This window comes from Siphateles boraxobius, unplaced genomic scaffold, assembly GCF_051911475.1.
Source record: "Siphateles boraxobius isolate OS27281-9 unplaced genomic scaffold, OSU_SipBor_1 12, whole genome shotgun sequence".
NCBI lineage: Eukaryota > Metazoa > Chordata > Actinopteri > Cypriniformes > Leuciscidae > Siphateles > Siphateles boraxobius.
In genome coordinates, this window is record NW_027508722.1 from 29420714 (window position 1) to 29440000 (window position 19287).

A 19287-nucleotide genomic window follows, 5' to 3' on the forward strand; every position below is an offset into this window, starting at 1 on the left:
ATATATATTTCTATAAAACACACACACACACACATATATAAAGTAATTATTCTTTTTTTTAAAGTAAAATTTAAATACATTTTCACTAGCACAATCATTACTCCTGCAGATTTCTTCTGGTTGTGTCAGCGGATGACATTTCACTTGATGCTTGTTATGTTTATTACTAACCATCCTTCTATTTATGGTTGTATTGTACTTATTCATGTTACAGTATTTGTTAAAAAAGTCTACTTGTTTACAAAATAATATTTGTCCTTATCTGCAGACTTGGAGATAACTTTTCATACTTGTATTGTATGAATGGCAATAAACCTCAAACTTAACTAGCCCAAGTACCAACAGAACTCATTGAAAATTGTTTGCACTGTTGTATTTATTGATGTAAAAATTGTCACATTTGTTATTACAGTTGTTATATGTCCATATAGAGTTTCTGAACACAGAAAACAAAAAACAACATAATTGATTGCTTTATGTTAGAACATATCTGAAACCAGATACTTAAAAACATGTGCCCTTATAGTAATGGTGAGTGTGTCCTCTCTATGTGCACCTGCATCACGTGTTTAAAATCTGCTTTGCAATTCTGATTTGGAAAGCCCTTACAACTACAAATCACAAAACATTTGAGTTCATTGGCATACATAATGTGTATTTAAAACAAAAGCAATCAAAATATTTTTTTGTAGTTGAGATGTCATTTACAACATAATTCACTCTTGGAATCGCTAATAGACACATAATATGATTAAGGATTTGGTCCATACAAAGACTAAACGTGATTGTAAAATGATGATATATATCCATTAAATTGTGAGAATATGGGAATAATAATTATGCTCCTAGGAACATGATGGCTTGGCCCTAATTTTATAACCAGATATCAGAAGTGCAGTCTCCACCAGGATATCTGAGCTCATGAGCAAGAGCAGGACCTTCTGGCTCTGCTCCGAAATCCACAAGGAAATTCTCGTTGAGCTTCAGGCCGCCTTTATCTGTGTCAACGTCAATCTGTATCATGACTGACCCCTCCCTAAAGTGAAATAAGAGCATAATAAACAAATCAGAGTTTATTTATGGAACAATTTAAACAGCCTTTACAAGCCTATAATGCTTGACCTCTACTATGGAAGCTTGATTCTGCCACAGAATAAAAAAAAATAAAAAAAGGAATTGTTTCTTTTTTTTTATCTAACAATTCTTACTTTTTTATTTCAGAATTGTGACTTTATTTCTCAGAAATGTTAGATAAAAACTTGCAATTACCCATTTAATTTTTTAATTCCATGGAAAAAACAAGCTTTCATACCTATATATATATTTTATCTCTCAGAATTGCAAATATATTTAAAAAAGTCTTTAAAAAGTCAGAATTGCGAGTTTATATCTTTCAATTAATTCTGAGAAAAAAAGAATCAAAAATCAAATCAATCACAGAATCAAATAATTGAAAGGGTAAATGCAACTTTTTTAATCACAATTCTGAGAAATTGAGTCAGAATTTATACCTCACTATATTCAGATTTTTCCACCTCAGAATTGTGAGATATACAGTACTTCAATGGAGTTATCAGAATTGTGAGATGTAAACTCACAATTGCGAGTTATAAAGTTAGAATTACATGTTTATATCTCATAAATCTGACATTATTTATGGAGAAAAAAAGTAGCTATTACTTTTTTATTTTTTTTATTCCGTGGGGAAAACAAACGTTCATACCTTTATTATTATTGCTTACACAAAATACTCAAATAACATTTCCAAAATTTTTTTTTTTGTCTCACTTGACAAGGTCAGGGTAGAACTGCTTGTCCCAGGCACTGTATAAAGAAGTGGTGACATACAGTCGGTTTCCATCCAAGCTCAGCTGAAGCATCTGAGGACCTCCCTGTACCCGCTTTCCCTGATGAGGAAAAGAACATTTTATCCTCCAGCAAATGATGTGCTCTAATTGCTCTGTTTAGCCCTGTATGACCTAATGATTTGGAGGACATTAAGCTGGGTCATCTGTCAATTAGTTAGTTGCCAACAGCTTTAGGCTGCTTTCCTCTGCATAAATGTCTAACTCAAATGCATATACAGAGTTCACATGAAGCATACTTGGAAATGAAAAGGTACCTTCAGTATCCGGGGGGCTGGCTGGCTGTCCAGTTCTTTGTCCTCCAATACTTTCACTGGTCCATCTTTCAAAATACTCCCGCCAAGGAAGACCTTAAAAAAGCATTTCATGAATTAAAAATGCAAGTTTTTCTGTTTTGACACTTTCTTCGTTGTTCACATGATTCTATAAATGAAGACAAATCTTGAGCCTGCTAATTGAGGTTGTCTTACCTGACCAACCATTCGTGGATTCCTCCTGTCGGTGACATCATACTGTCGAATGTCTCCATGCAACCAGTTACTGAAGTAGAGGAAGCGATCATCCAATGAAATCAAGATATCAGTAATGAGACCTATGGCAAAAAAAATCCATGAGTAACGGTGTCTTATATTTCTTTTTAACTTTTTGACATAATAGAAGGTTGTCAAACTGGGATCCATGGGAAAACATTGAGAGAGAGAAAGAACTTTTACTAAATGTATTTTCATATATTAAATGTTTATTACGACATGTTTTAAACATTTACTAAATATAATTTTATTACAATTTAATTCTTTTAAAAATGAGTCCAAAATTGAGAAATAAATCCCATAAAATATACATTTTAAAATTATTATATACCCTACATAACACTAAAAAATATAGAAAACAATATACACAATCTCCAGACAATATTTTAATATTTTCACTTTTTGCCATTATAGCAGATTGTAAAACTGGGATCCAAGGATAATGTAGTAATGTTAGATACCAGGCTGTTAGATATCAATATTTAGTACAATATTTTTTAAACGTTTATTACATTTAATATTACAGTTTCATTATTTTAAAAGTTGTTAAAATAATAAATGAATAACTATAATAATAACTATTTTATTGACAGCCCAAGTTTTTAACAGTCAGATATAAAGGTTGATAAATCTTACATCACATTAACAATACAAAGAAGAAAAACCCACAATACATTGATAATTCTTAACCAGAATATTTTAATAATTTCTTTAGACTTTAGTACAATGACAAATAAAAGCCAATTATTTAATTTATGTATAATATAACACTTAATATATTTATTTTATAATATATTAAATGGGTCTTTATACACAAAAATATATAGCCACCTTTGTTTAAAAGGGATATTGTGTAGGAATTTCTCCCATCTAGCGGTGAAATTGTATTTTGCATTCAAACGAATTGTGCTCTCCAGCGCCTCGCTTTTTCAAATGCGTGTTGCATCTACGGTAGCTGTTATGTACCAAAAAGCTATGACAGGATGTCTTCTAATAGCACTTCATCGAGTTTTCCTTCGGGTGAACAGGTTTGTTATTTCAAACAAACTGCAACTTGACACAACGAACAAACGAATGTTATAGTATATGAATAATAAAAGTGCAATCCAGCCTTTTAAACTCGCCGGGGCCGTAACAAGCGCCTCTCACTGCTCTGCTCCTCCGTTTCTGCTGCTTTCAGTTACGTGACGCTGGCTCTGAACGAAAATGTGTTGTGGAAACGCCTTGGCCTAGTACTTTTTGACCCTCTCTGCTATTATAGTTTTTCAAGATGGCGGAATGACATGGAAGCCTCCGTGGACCTACCCGTCACATGTATATAAAGATAATAAATTCTTTGTTTATGAGGATATGTCAGATAATTGGCAGAGGTATTTGTACACCATTGAGGACATATTTATGAATAAAAATATCGATTTTAGATAATAAAATAACTAAAAAACGACACATAGTCCCTTTAAGAAAGGGGGTCCTTCTCTTTTTTTCTTTTTTATTCTCCGTTCAGCTGTGTTTTTTTTAGAAAATCACTTTGTGCACAAGAATGTGTTCATTCCCTGAGTATTTCCATTAATTAAAAAAATTAAACAAAAAAAAACTATACTAAAGTACATTTCTAAAAGCACTTACCTGGCATTTCAGGAAGAGCCCAACCTTCCACTTTTTTACTAGGAACTTTGATGACTTTCTCTGCAGCCCAGTCCCCTTTCTGTAAAACAGAATTTGAAGCTAAAAATATGAATTGCCTAAACACTGAAAAAAGAAGGCCTTTAACGTTCATGTTTTAGCCTTTATAAAAAGGCTAGATACGATTTTAACTGTGAAATGGTTTTTTTATGTACTTGCCGGAGTCTTGTAGAAGCGGTAGACGGTGCTCTGAAGTGCACAGCCCACGAATCCTTCAGCCGCAGCAGGGTCATGCAGGAAGCGGATCTCTAGAGGAATAGCACCCTCTTCCCCCAGATCCAGAGTCTGAATCCGCTTGTGTGTGGTCCAGTCCCACACATGGAGGCGCTGCCCATAGTGACCTGCAAACAGATCCGATCATCACTCCCAGTCGGCTGCAATGCATCAAACATACTGTTGAACGTACACATACCAGCTTTGACATCTGCAGGGTTGAAGCCATTTCCCAAAGCTTTAGGTGCTCCCCACTCAGTGCTGATCATGACATTGTGGCGAGGCTGGTACCAGAAGTCATAACCAAACGGTGCTGCTTCACCTGGTTTCTCCCAGTTGCCAATGACTTCAAAAGTCTCGCCATCCAGCAACACAAAACCACCTTACAATGAACACAGACAAAAAGTAAGCCTAGTGTGTATTGTAAATACAGTGAGGTAAACACAGCATCTTACCCTTGCCATTGCCAGAGGGATCGCCCATGGTACTGATCATGATTTGGCCACTGCCTAAGCAGTGAGAAGTGTGGGGGTTGGCAAGGCCACATTTCCAGAACAGATCTGTGGGCTCGACTATCTGGAGAAGGACAGAGATGGAAAGAGTTCACAGGTTTGGCAAGAGCAAAACATTCTCAGAGTCAACAGTCATGTAATCAGGGGCGGTCACTCTTGATGTTAAGCAATGTGTTGTAGATGTTAAAGAAAATGACCTTGGACCCCAATCAATAAAGGCAACAGGACATGATGTCATGCTTCTGGGTTTCTAAAATAAAATTAAACTGTTAAAATGCACTCAAGTTTGCTGTTGTACTGAAAAACTTTCTTCTTAACTGAAAGGAATAGTTCACCCAAAAATGAAAATTATCCCATAATTTACACACCCTCAAGCCATCCTAGGTGTATATGACTTGCTTCTTTTAGCCGAACACAATCAAAGTTATTTTAAATAATATCCTGGCTTTTCCCAGCTTTGTAATGGCATTGAATAGTGCCCAAGCTTTTGAACCCCAAAAAAAGAACATCCACCCATCATAAAAGTAATCCATACGACTACAGTGGGTTAATAAATGCCTTCTGAAGTGAAGAGTTTTTTTGGTAAGAAAAATATCCATATTAAAACTTTATGAACTATAATCACTGGTTTCCGGCAACCGCCACACACACGTTCACAAGTCTATTCTCACTTAAGCTTAGGCTACGTCGGGTGAGAGGGCACCATTCTACCGGAACTCGAATCTCTCGTGAACGCGAGAAGCCAGTGATTATATATTAATTTTTTTATATAATAATTTTTTAAATATGTATATTTTTCTTACAAAAACCCATAGCTTCACTTCAGAAGGCACTTATTAACCCACTGTCGAATGTCGGATAACTTTTATGAAGGATGGATGTGCTTTTTAGAGCTACAAAAACTCTGGCACTATTCAATGCCATTACAAGGCTGGGAAGAGCCAGGATATTATTTAATATAACTCTGAAGAAAGTCTTATACACCTAAGATGACCTAAGGATAAGTCAATTAAGGGATAATTTTCATTTTAAATCAAGATGATATGAATTCACTTAAAAGGTTTTGTTTGATGTTCACCCAAGTGGTTCATCTTTTAGATTGTGACGTCCATTGGTCAAACTTTTTTTCATGATACAAATTAGCTGGTCTGAGTCTACCAAACTTTAGCAAGCAGTAAAAAATCAAAATCTCAAGTGTATGCATAGAGGTAAGAATAGCCCTTCTGGAGCAATTCTCGTTTAGGGGCAAAAGAGTGAAACAGTCATGAACAGCTCCTTCTGAGTTAACACCATCCAAAAATGTCTATTCCTATATAGACAGACTCTTGTGAACCTTGTGAAGCCTCGGAGCCCGAGGATCCGTCCCTACATCAACGACGTAGATACGGGAGGAGATCAGGGAAGGTAGAATGAGACGATTGCGCCTTTTGGAGGAATCATCATAACAACTGCTGCAGGCGTTCCAACCAGAATGATGTAATTCATCCTTCAGATTGGGCATGGGCAACCTATGAATCACCTAGACCATCACAAAATGGAGAAAATGTTGCTAAAGTAATAGTTATACTAGGAAATGATTAAAGTAAATCTGTTGCTGCCACACTCTGATCTAAAAAAGTTTTAGTTTTGAATCAGATTTGCTTTTACCTTGCAAAAATTGGGAGATTTTGGATTGATATCAACAGTTGCAAGATAATCAGGTTTCTGGATGTCTGTGTTGCGATAAACGCATGGCAGGTAGACGATCTCTTCTCGAGGACCTGTTGGAAGAATTTATTTGTAAGTTTAGAGTTTAAACATTTATTGATCTTTGTTTCCTATAATTTATTAATATATTTCCTTAAGGGTGTACTATTTGTGTCTAAAACATTTGATGAATTGCACTTAACATCTGCTTTTAAGAGTTTTGCAAGCTTAAATACACAAATTAAAAATAATATATTTATTCAATTTTAAAAATGAATGTAATTATGGTGTTTATTTATATATATATATATATGCATATACACATTTATATTTACATTTAGTGAATATAGCCAGTTGAACTGAAATTTAATTTTAAATATAATACAAATACAAAATTTTGCAAAGACAAATTGTGTACTGGTATTCCCATTCACGATAGATCGATCACATTTATATATTAAATAAAATAAATTAATATAATAAATTACATTTATTATAATTTAATGCACATAAATTCTAATAACCTTTGTAAGTGACAATGCAATTTATCAGCTTAAAAGCATTTTTGTCTGATAAAATGTTTACAATCATAGAAATGTATCATTACCTTTTTCAAACCCCAACCCATTTTATAGTTTGACTATAAACTTTTTTTATTCAAAATAACTTTCTTTTGGCGCAGTACATAATGACTTTGGTTTATGATGTATGGCAAGGGATTTTATTAAATTTGAAGAAGGCAAATTCAGAAGCAAAATCAAAAAGACTGGTGCGTCAATCATCTCCCTATGTCTGAACCAGTATATTGTACACACGGGTTCGGGCACTGGTAAGGATACTGGCTCACTACACTAAATGCAACATGACAACTGCCCTGTCCAAATACCCACACTCTGGCTCTTGGCCACTTGAGAGAGCGTGCACGCGACAGGAAACTGAGTGTGCAAGACTGTCCCATGTCTTAAAAATGCCAAAGTACAGTGCCCTTAATGCACACTAAACCCACACTATCTCGAGATATCAAGGAAAACATTCCACTGTAAGTTAAAATAATTCAATATTACACATAATTGGGTAGTAAAACATAAAGATTAATAGGGTATGTGTATTTTGTACAAGATTTGCAACTGCTTTTTATAACTTAATTTATAGCCCCAAAATTTTAAAATTGCATCTTCTGTTAGTAACATAGCTAACACCGAACAGAGATTTAGAAGTTTATTTTAAAATGCAAAGAATTAAAAAAAGTAGTAATAAAAAAAGCTCTGTAAACAGCTCTGTATTTTTTCCAGGACTATATGTGTGACTTTCACACCTACTTGAACACTTGGGCCAAATACAGGAAATACGTCATGCAAGTAGACAAGGGGACATGCAACAAGTGCAAACACCACCAGTGGGGGTATTTGGACAGGGCAAATGTGAGGTAAAACAGAAGGGAAAACAAACAATGCAGAACAATGTCAGTATACAAGTAAGGGGGACCTCTGGTGGTAGGGAGGAGGAGCTGCCAGATCCTCCTATAGTATCCAGCTGCAGACCCGCAGACCCACCAGTTTCAGAACCCCAGAGCCAGAACCGGAAGTAAGGGGCGGAGCTTAGGTTCTAACACCAGCGCCAGGACCGGACGTGAGGGGCGGAGCTTACATTCTAAACCGAGTAACGCCACCTAACGTTTTGGAGCGTAATTTGCTTAGACACGAAACGGCCCACACGAAACGTCAAACTTTATACGTATGTTATAATGATACATTAAGGAACAGTACAATAAGCATTTTAAAACATTGATTTTGTGTAATATAATTGTATATAGTTATCCGTTTCATTGTATTATGAGAGTTACTTCCTGATCATGATGGTGAAAAATAATGCTTGAAACTTATGGGCATTTTAATGTATAACAGTTTAATTATTTTAGCTAAGCAGTTTATACATAAGTGTAGATTTATGAAGGTAAGACCTTTGTTTTTGGTTTTTTATGAAGGGGTTAACTCTGTATAAGAAAGCTTTGAAAGATATAAAAACGAGACAAGCCTTGGAGGTTTTCAAAATTATACACAATTTGATAACTGATTAGAGCTCTGTGATATTTTATGTTCTATTTATTTATTTATTTATTGTGTTTACAAAAAAATTAAATTGTTTTGATTTTGAAGGTATGTATTGTTAATATGAATTTGTAATGCCTGGTTTTGATTGTTTAATAAAAAAAAGTATGGGCATTTTATATAAAATATACTTTATTTCACAAGAACATGTGCAGCATGCATTTTTCTTTATGTAAAACAATAATGTCAAAAATCTAAAAAAGAGAGAGAAAATTCGGCATTGTTTAAAAGAAATAATAAAAATGTATACAACAAATGACAAATTCACCACTAGGCCCATTTTATCACAACAATCCTGTATAAATTTAACTTACAATGTATCAAATGAGGAACTCACTCTCTGGCCCATTTTGTCCTTACATTCTTGCAAAAATAACTACAATGCAATAATAATAATTCCGCCCCTCCCTCACTTCCGGTCCTGGCGCTGGGGTTCTGAAACTGGTGGTGCTGCGGGTCTGCAGCTGGATATATCTCAGATCAGATGATGACAGTAAATCTAGTAGTGCAAAGGTCACACTACCTTGTAGTGACTTGCAACTATAAAGTACTAACTCATGCTAATACTCAACCAACCTAGCCCATTCACACAATATGTTTCCTTGTGCTTTTAAAGCAACTCACCTTTCATAGCATCCAGAGGGGTTTTATATCCCGGTCCACATCCTGAACAAGTTGAAGCTGTAAGCAGACAACAAATGTCATCTCATATCACAATGTGAGTTACACTCAAAATATCATAAATTAAAGCAGGCCAGGCTCAACTCAATGCAATTTGGGAAGTGTTCACCCAACTTTGCTTGTTATAGCATTTAATCCTTAATAAAAATCTAAGAGATTGAATAAAAGCACGAAGTTAAAAAAATCAAGGATTTTTGATGATCTATTTGCCTGCATTATGCACCATCATATGAGTCCATTACTCTGTACATTCTTAAAAGGCATGAATGATGCCTAGCCAAGTGAACTATTGGAATACATTTTAGGCTACTATTCTGTAGACGTTTAAAAAATACACGTACACAGGGCCTGAAATTAACACCTGACCATGCGCCACATGCGGGTGAATTTTGCAATTGGCGGGTAAAACTGTCAATTTACCTGCCACGTTGGCGGGTAGCCAATGAGAATTGAGTGATTCATTAGTTATTTGGTTTTATTTGCGTCTGTCCGATAACATCAACAAATTCCATCCAAGCAGCTGATTTCTGTGAATGCATGTAAAATTAAATGTATATTGCAGCACAGGGTGAAGTCAGTATTTACATTAACGACGATATGAGACAAATAAATGTACATTTAATGTAAAACTATGTAAACGGCGCTCTGTGGTACGGCAGGATTTTGAACAAGGTCCTGAGCTGTTGCTGGGCGCCGCGGACTGACGCCGAATTGCGCCGCTGGTGTGTGTACACTGATAGAAAGTAATGTGTTCGAATTTTAAAGACCTGGTTCTGCGCGACCCGTTGTGCGACCCCCTTAAAGGGTAAGTTCGGCGTTTTACAAGTAAAGCCCTGTTTTAAGATCGTTTCTGATGAAATCGAACGGTTAAGATTAAAATTTGGACACATGCTGCTGTCCCGAGAATTTTAGGTTTTTGTGTTAGCAGATCTTAAAACAGGACTTTACTTGTAAAACGCCGAACTTACCCTTTAAGAGTTATTATTACTTATAATGATTTCGTTAATAACTTGACAGCACTTAAATGTGTATTCTTAAAAGTTAAAGAACAATGTTTGTGTGATTTCTATTTTTCACCTTTATGTGTAAAAAGTAGTAAAAAGTAGTAAAAAAAAGGGTAAAAAGTTAGGCTACTGTGGCAGGTGGTCAAAAAAGTTAACTTCAGGCCCTGCACGTACATACAAACCAACTACAACAGATGGGCAATGTCACGATCTAGGAGACAACGTGTCTTGCCAAGAATTGTTCAACACCCTTCCCTTGATAGCCAGACACATGTTTATGGGTTAGTAAGGTCAGCCTCCTCACTGAAAAACTATCTCGGAATGAAAAGTGTTGGGGAAATGAAGCAACATTTTTACTTAAAGTTCTGTCTTAAATATGTCAATTCCTTGGAGTGAGTCTAATGAGGCATCAATAGAAATAAGTTTTAGTAACGTTATAGGCCTACCTGTTTTTTATTAATATTATTATTTGTATTAACATTCTTTATTGCACTACTGCACGAGATCAATTAATAAAGTAAAACTGAGTAAGAACTGGAATAGCAGCATGTGTTTGCTGTAAACACTGAAAGAGCACCATCCGCACTGTTAAAAACAACAACAACAACAACAACAACAACAACAACAACAACTTCGATTTTGATTACATGGGGCTTTAAAGTCTTCAACATGCTTCGGTAAAAATGTTAAAACGAAGCTTCAATATTGCACGAATTCTACCTCAACTAATGACTTTGACAGACCAGTTAGTCTAGGCCTATAGAATTGAAAAGAATCTGAAGCAACACTTTCCTCCAAACTGGAGCTATTGCGTACCAAACATATGAAAATGTCGAATGCTTGAAATAAGTGTAATCAACAATTCTGCAATGGTCAAACGTGCATTAGAAGTGAATTAACTTACCCATGCTGCTGCTTGCAAAGGCGGAAACTCACTGACTGGATAAAGCGCGTAGGACGTGCAGAAAGATTTTATGTTGGATTAACTCTTTCAGCGATAATACCACTGGGACTGTGAGATGATCCTGAAAAATCACACCCGTTTATTAGATTGAAGATTAAAAAGATCAAATGTCGTGTGCCACCTTTGTCCCTTAAAATCAGCACGCAAACAGGAAATGCACCCCCTTTCTTGGGTATTTGCCCTATTGAATACATTTCTCACAGAGTAGGCTACATTGATATGAGAAAAGCAGCTCTGCTGCTGCTATGGCCTACAATCTTTTTCCACGGCCGAAAACAAATCACAAAACTATTAATGTTTGTTAGAGATTAGTTGTCTTTTTTTAGTAAATGTTAAATCTACAGCCTCTTACATTCCAAATTGGTTTCTGAAATTGAATTAAGGTAGCAAGGGTTCATACCTGTAATTCAAATGTCAAAGCATTTAAACTACTTATACATTTAATTATTATAAGACATTTCCCATAATGGTTAAATTTACCTTATATGTACTGTAGAATTCAATGTTTATTTTCAATTGATCTGAAAACAATTTGGTAGAACATTTGTGGAGCTGTATCCCACAAAATGTGAGATGAGGAGAGGAAAGGAAAGGAAGGGGGGGAGTGAGCTTTATGCACAGACTGAGTTTATTTAAACTTTATTCATGAGGAGTTGGCAAAGAATGTCAAGTCACACATGTAACACTTTTTTTCTCTTAAATTATCCATTTTATATAACCCTGTTATATAAACTCCCACTTACCTTCCTAATCAGACTGTTTACATGGAGTCTCACCATTCAGTACATCACATGTATATTACATACAAAATTGTTGCAGCAGAGATGGAATCAAAGCACTTTTACAAACATGGAAGGGCACCAATAAAGTGCTAAAGAACATATTTGAATTGAATGTCAATGTCACCTGGAGTGTACACCATCCTGTGGGTGCTACTGTAAATTCAGATGCTGAAAGTAATACTGAATATACATTCACTGATACTACTCCATTCACTGCTGCTGCAATACCAATGCAAAAACTCTTCAGCATGTACGGTCTGTATAAATAACTAAAATGGAAGAACTTAAGAGTCTGTTGCCAACCAACAACAATCTGGACTTTAGTACAGCCACACACAGTATGGTAATCGTGTTGCATCTCGAACAGACACTGTAAAGCTATGGAATAAAAGTTGTATTGTTCAGTAATGGCCTATCCAAATGCAAGAGCTAAATAATAATAAATTATCGCTAAATTAAAGGGGCTCTAAGCGATGTCACTTCTTGTTGACGTTCGAAGTATTGTCAAACAAAACGGAGGCTAGCTAGACCCTCCCTCCTCCTCATCCACGCAATAACCCCCCAAACCCCACCCCCAAATCCTTCTTTTCGGTTATTGGCTGGAACAGTTTGTTATGTTTCGTGGTGCGGGTTAGCCCAGTTTGTTTTTGTTGCCGTTTTGTGAGCCTGGGGTGTCTGCAGAAACCGCGTTGTTTTTACAGTGTGTTCAGGGGACAGGCAGCTAGCGAATAATGAGGAGATGTTTGCTGTATGTGACCAAAAATGTTTTGGCCTAAAAAAACGCGTGACATCACTTAGAGCACCTTTAAAGAATATTGAAAGTGTAAAAAAAATTTTTTATCGCCTGCCACTGCGGCCCTCAATCTGGCTTGATGAATTGAAATTTCTCTACTTACAGTTTCAAAATGACAAACATAAGCAGATTTAAAAACAGAATTACTTACAGAGGATGTAGAATCTAAACACGTAATATCTGTCCATAGACAAAAAAAAGCCTAACACTGTGGAAGATATTAGATTGTTTTATACAAGTGAATAAACAAAAATAACCAACAGTAGAAAGCTTAAGTCAATCATGCAATGTTTAATCTGTAAATCTATACATTATTTAGGTAAAAAAAAAAAAATCAAATGTTTTTACATTTTCACTCCACCACATAAGTTGTAAATTAAATATCCACAGTCACATTCAGCCCAAATAAGTATGTCTGACCCAAATCATTCTATACACCTTCACAATGTCTCTTAGTAGATCAAATATCACCTGTTTGCAGAGTTGGTTTGGCAAGAACTGGGATCCAGAGCGGATTCTGAGAAATTATCTTCTTCAGAGTTGTGTGAAGGGGTCTCAGATACAGGGGATGAATGTGTATAATCTGTGGACTCACTTGCAATTTCCAAACATTCATCAGTTTTTTCCTTTAGTTGTTCTGTCTTTTTTATCTCTATTGGCATTGCGTCTTCATCCTTCATTTGATCGACTTCATTTTCTGTATCGTCTTGGTCCAGTGTCAGATCAATTTTCTCAGTTATCTGGTTCACTTGGTCTATAGTATGTGTGTCCATTTGCTCTTCTTCTGACTCAAGATCTACTACTTCTGACTCCAGATCTACTACTTCAGGTTCAAGCATGGTCTCCGACAGCATATTTAACAGCTCCAACGGAGTACCAGGCAAATGTGTATGTGCTTCCTGATCAGGAAGCAGACGGGCCAAGCAGAACGAGTGCTGAATAAATTCAGGCCTACAAGAGAAGCAAGACATGGCCTCTTCCAACCAAGATACGAGAAGCTGCACAAGGTCTTCAGACTTAACCCCAGATGCACCATTACTAGGTTGTTGTGCCCAACGAGCAATAAATAACCTTTGCAGAATAGGGCGTACGCACATCTCTAGAGGTTGATGTCGGCCCGTACACCCAGCTGGAATGGTGGCGAGGAATGCTTTGGTGTTACTGATTGTGGATATGAGGTTCTCAGATGTTTGGCTATGATGGCTATCCATAACCAGCATGGCTTTGTTCTCATTCTGCGAGTCCAGATGCTTCTTCCACACTTTGGTGGCCCAAACATCCAGCTCTTCCGTTGCGCTGAAACCTTCCTCTTTGGCCATTAGTAGGATTGAGTCTGGTGGGCTTCCGCTCAGCATGCTTGCGGCATGACTTGTGAAGAGAGCTGCAGGTAGCATTGTACCATTTGCAAGCATTGCAATGTAAATCTTTACAAAAGGCTTCCCAGAACCAGTAAACTGAAGAGCAGTCTCTCTGCTTATTCTGGTATTCTCCTTCAGCATGTTGAAGTCCACAAAAACAGAAAGCTGGTCCATAGCACCAACGACACACTGTGGGACGTTGTTTGTCTTTATTTGACTGTGGACCAACTCTGTGAAGTGATGACAGTTTTCCTCCATGGCATTAGGGAGTTCCCGAAGTACTGTGAAAGAGGTATCCAAGCCCAATTTGTGCTGCATCATGAAGCTCACGGCCCACTCATAAGAAATACGGAAAGAACTGCTCTCATTGGTTTGGCTTTGGAGCTCTGAAGCTTTTTCGAACAGTTTCGCCTCACTGATAGGGCGCTGCTGTTCCCGTTGGGTCAGAACCCACTCCACTAGATGATCAACGGCCTCTCCACAGCTCCTGCTGCAGCATTCATTTAATTGATTCTCTTTGGCTTGAAGCCAGGTCTTAATGAGCTGAGGTTTGGTGTCCATTTCTTTAGCTGCTTTCTGGATCCCGGAGCACAGCGCAAGGAGTAGAATTCGACGCTGATGAATAGACAGAGTCTCCTCTCTGTTTTTCACAGGTTGTGAAAGTGTATCTGTTACCGTTCCCTCTACTTTATGTTTTGTCACTGTTTGATGTGGCATGTCCTCATCGCTTTCAGTCGTCTCAGAGACTGAGTCAGTGTCTTCCTCTTCTAGAGGGGCCATTTCCTGGTCCACGTCTTCATCAAGACTAGCACTGGCAACACGTGAAAAAGTTTTGATGTCCACTGAAGCTCTGTGCAGGCCTCTTTCCAACATTTCAGTTCGATATTTAAGTCCAGGCTCTGTGCCTTCCCTGGAAGGGAAATAGTGTGTCACTTTCCAGGGTCTGTATAACATGAAACATGTTGAAACTTAAAGTTTGTGAATTAAAAATAAAGAAGCTTTTGCACATTACATTTACATTTAAAATTTCAAGGAATTTATCGATTGCAGGTTGCAATTTTGAATCCAAAAATTATTTCAGTTTGTCAGAAAACAACTTTGGTTTCCAGTATACGTACCTCTTAGAATCAATAAATCCAACTTTAGCGTTACCTGTACAGGAAAAGAAATAACATGAATTATAATAATCTAAGACATTAAATGTAAACAATGTGTTTAGGCTATCTTCTATGTTAAAAATATGTAATACAATGCATTATCACTTTAATGCATGCCAGTTAAAAAGCTAAAACTGTACTCTTTAATTTTGTGCAACATCTGAATAGAAAACAAACATTCAGAAATAAACTGATATTTAGTGTCAGAATTTGAGCTTTATAACCTTGGTAATTAGGTGAGAAACCATGGTAGTCCCAGAAGCAGCAAGAACGTTTGCACAGATTCACAAGGCATGCTGTGCAGCCATATACACTCTCATGACGCTCGTTTTTCAGGTTGCAAACTTTACATCTCCTTGTCCTACGAGTAATTTTGGCTAATCGATGTCTGACCCCTTCTTGAGTCTCCAGATTTTCTTTTTTAACCCCTTCTTGAGTCTCCAGATTTTCTTTTTTAACAATCCGTTGCTCAAGCATGCTATCGTGGACTTGGTGCTGGCGAGCATATCTTTCGGCACACTTGGCCAGCTGGTACCCCAGACGTTTACGATAGATGGCCTGGGAAAAGTGACCCCCCGGAAACCACCCTGGTGGGTTGTCTTTGCGGGTCTCCCGTAGGACAATAAAAGAGTTGATGATGCTCAAGTTGACAAGAAACCAGAAGAGACGCCGCCAATTGGTGTCAAGAACCAGCCCGCCGAGTTGGTTGCACGTCAGCAGCTGGTTACAGATGTCTACACCACGCATGTTGTCCTGGAGCAACTTAAAGGCTTGGGGTCTTTCAATGGTGCAAAGCTCACCAATCTTAGTGGGAGATCTCCTCCACACCACGTCTGGCTGGCCTGCATCAGCATTAGTGGAGAGACATACCAGCTGCTTGTTATCTTTCCATCTGGTGACAAGGAGTGGGGCGAGTTCATTCTGTTGGAAATCACCTGGATTGTTCAGTGGAGGTTCATCCCAAAACTCCTTGGGCAAAATTGGACTTTGGGGCAGGACGGAGCTAGAGCAGTATATACCAATGTCATACAGCTCCCGCATGAGTGGCACAGACACAAGTGAGCTGGACAAGAAAATGTGGTGATGTTTACCCTCAAAGCCCTCTATGAGTTGAGGTACAACTAATTTTCCCATGTCTTTGTTTTTCTCCTGTTGTGTTAAAACCAGCAGTTTATGGCAGTAGCCTGACTTTGAGTCACACAGTAGCCATATCCTCGGCTGGGAATTTCTACTCTTCTCCTGAGCGATTCCTTTGTCATGGCTTGGTAGAAAAGCTTGATCGACTGTCAGACACTTGTTTGGCCTGTAGGCCTCCCGCATACTTGTCTGGAGGATGCTCAGCATTGGCTGAAAAAAGGACAACTTGTCAGCACTCTGGTTGTCGTTCTCCACAAGCATGCTGCTCATTCGGATGTGAGTTCTGATCTGCTTGAAGCGTTTGACTGACATGGTCCTGTAAAAGAGCTCACATATTCTGGAGCCATAGCGGCCATGGTGATGGTCCCAGGACCAGTACAACTCTGGCTCAACCTGGCCTTGAAGCCCCATGAGGATAGAGAGACCAAAGAAGCCTTTAACTTCCTCAATGGACACGGAGTTCCAGGAAGGATCCCCCTGCCCCAAAGAGCAACAATAAGTAGCATAAGAATTGGTCTCAAAAACGATCTGCTCAAAGAGGATGTCAGGAAAAAGAAGCTGGAAGTAGTCGAGCACATCGCTATTCCTGGCCATTATATGCTGTGGGCCACAACTGTCCATGAATTCTGGCACAGTTCCTTCCTCTTTGGGCACAATCCACTGCTTCATGGACAACCAGTCAGGCTGTGTCCCAACATCACTAGCTTCATCCCCTTGTGGACCCTCCACCTCCTCCTCAACCTGGCAGAACTCAATATCTGTCTCCAAACACTCTGTAGGGGAGGGGAGGGATTATAGGAACACAGAGTTAGTCTTCTCCTTGGAGTCTCTACCATCACCAACAATCCATTTTATAACACCATGCTCAATGTATATGTGGTTCTGATAGGTCAGTTAGCTTTTGAGAAAAGAAAACAATAAGCAGCTCAGAAGCAGCAGATAATTTCCCGATGGATAGTCCTTGTCGTTATTCATTTGTCATGTTTCTAAATTAACCATTTTAGGTTTTTTTTTTGTACTCCTGATATTCTCCAGTTCAGGTGGTGTGCAGGTTTTGTGTAAATACTCATTTACTCATCCAGAGTGCTCTTGCAAAGGCTTGCCAGTAAGTCCTGCAAAGTCACACCAAGTACAAAAGGCCCACGTTTGTCCATTTTGACAATGGACAGCTTGAGTTCATACCCCAGCCGTGTGATTGCTGTGCATCACATACTGTGGGCTATTACTCAAGACTTTGCAAACGTTTTTAAGCATATCTGTAATGTTTGAGTTTAGCTAAGTATGGATGAAAAAAAATATCCTTCTTTATTGTAGGTGTCTATCAACTGGATAAATAACATTCAGCCTGTGAAAGTATATACAGTGCTATGCAGGGTGTATCAATCAAGCCGCAAGTTTAACAGTTTACATATGTACAATGTTAAGATTCTCTGATGTAAGAAATCAGCTGTTAGAGAGTTTGATCCAATTACAAAGTTCTGAACGAATTGATTTAATTACCACACACTGTTTAATTAAGCCGGTAGATATGGATAAGACAAAAAGTTGTTGCATGTGTAAATAGCAGATGTCGTACATTTACTGAAAAAGCTATTCCGGCAGTTATTCAGCAATTTAACGGGTCTTACATTGTGAATAAACCTTGTATTATACAAATATTACGTAAGAATTTCACAGATCCAGGAAAAAAAAATATACACATGCATTTGCCACTTGACAAGCTGTTCATTTTGGACCCTGTTGTTTAGTAGATGTAATAAGTTGTACTAACAAGAATCAGTAGCAATATTAATTTAGTTCCAAGGTATTTTTACTTTTGTGTCAACACTGTATTAGTATTATAATCATGCAATTAATGACACCTACAATAGAGTTGGATGCCTTCTAACTACAGAAGTAAGAAAGCAGAGAAAAAAAAACAAGCATGCAGTAAGACACAACATTTTCCAAAGAATTGAGTTGGAGTACACCCACCTTTATGAGTGAAGATGCAGTGGGAGTGATTAGAGAACTTAATTAGATGTTTGGCCATCATATTCCCCAGAGCAGTGGTGTATTCACAACCCGCACAGCTCAGCTTCACGCCACTACAAAAGAGCACCAAATTACCTGTACTGTTTCAGATTTTGTCAAATAGGGCTTAAAATCGAAACATTAATATATTACCTCGGTGGCCCCTTTTTAGAAGCTTTTGGGACTCTTCCAGGAACGTGATTGCTGAAATAAAATGAATTGCAATCAGTATATTGTCACATTGACTGCCTGGCATACCAAACTAAACTTGGCACAGTTTTTTTAATTTACAGGGGTGCAAGAGGATGTAAAGAAAGATATATGACTTGATTTACTTGATCATGTGGTTTGCATAAGCACGAGAGCAGCATGTGCTGTAGAAGCAGAGTGAGCAGTGAACATAAGTAGGGTAGTGATTCACAAAGTCTGGAATGTCAAAAGTGCACTCCACACACTTATGTCTACCCAGTAGTGCCCTGGAGAGAGGAAGACCAAAAGTACATAATTCAAAATTCTGATATCCAGTCGAAATGGTTCGATTAATTCATTAAAATTAAACATAAGCTTACCTCTGCTCTTGGAACTTGGACAAGAAGTCAAACGTCTTGCTGACCTGTTTCTTCACAGGTCCATGTCGTTGTGATTGCTGGTCACCACCACAAGTTGATGTTTGTGAAATGCTAACACTATTCTTCTGAGAGTTAGTGGATGCTTTTGATGCCTGACCTGGTGACTTCTTCATCCCAACATATGCCCTAATGGTCACCTAGAAATAAACAGATGACATATAAAGCAATATAT

General features: G+C 37.7%; 2 protein-coding genes across 6 annotated transcripts in view; both read right to left on the bottom strand.

Annotated features, from left to right (window-relative positions):
- Positions 1-360: 360 nt before the first annotated feature.
- selenbp1 (selenium binding protein 1) lies at positions 361-12578 on the bottom strand. 2 transcript variants are annotated; one of them, XM_077217831.1, is made up of 12 exons: positions 11187-12578; positions 9222-9278; positions 6451-6563; positions 6137-6322; positions 4747-4867; positions 4491-4673; positions 4238-4419; positions 4022-4100; positions 2336-2457; positions 2123-2215; positions 1789-1907; positions 361-1036 (listed from the first exon to the last, which is right to left on the bottom strand). In XM_077217831.1, the coding sequence occupies exons 1-12, from the start codon at positions 11188-11190 to the stop codon at positions 874-876; spliced, it is 1422 nt and encodes a 473-aa protein (XP_077073946.1). In that variant the 5' UTR covers positions 11191-12578; the 3' UTR covers positions 361-873. The 2 variants fall into 2 exon arrangements, with proteins under 2 accessions (XP_077073946.1, XP_077073947.1); XM_077217832.1 differs by having other exon boundaries at positions 4022-4096; positions 4234-4419; positions 11187-11447.
- A 514-nt stretch (positions 12579-13092) lies between these two features.
- The window catches only part of pogzb (pogo transposable element derived with ZNF domain b), a 12516-nt gene continuing 6321 nt past the window's right edge, over positions 13093-19287 (bottom strand). For 2 of the 4 annotated variants that reach the window (XM_077217826.1, XM_077217827.1), the window contains exons 15-21: positions 19056-19252; positions 18822-18962; positions 18640-18690; positions 18448-18560; positions 15561-17246; positions 15298-15331; positions 13093-15125 (exon numbers count right to left, since the gene is read on the bottom strand). In XM_077217826.1, coding sequence (XP_077073941.1) covers positions 13289-15125; positions 15298-15331; positions 15561-17246; positions 18448-18560; positions 18640-18690; positions 18822-18962; positions 19056-19252 — 4059 coding nt within the window. In that variant the 3' untranslated portion in view covers positions 13093-13288. The remainder of the gene's footprint in view (positions 15126-15297; positions 15332-15560; positions 17247-18447; positions 18561-18639; positions 18691-18821; positions 18963-19055; positions 19253-19287) is intronic. The other 2 variants (XM_077217830.1, XM_077217829.1) reach the window with 2 other exon arrangements.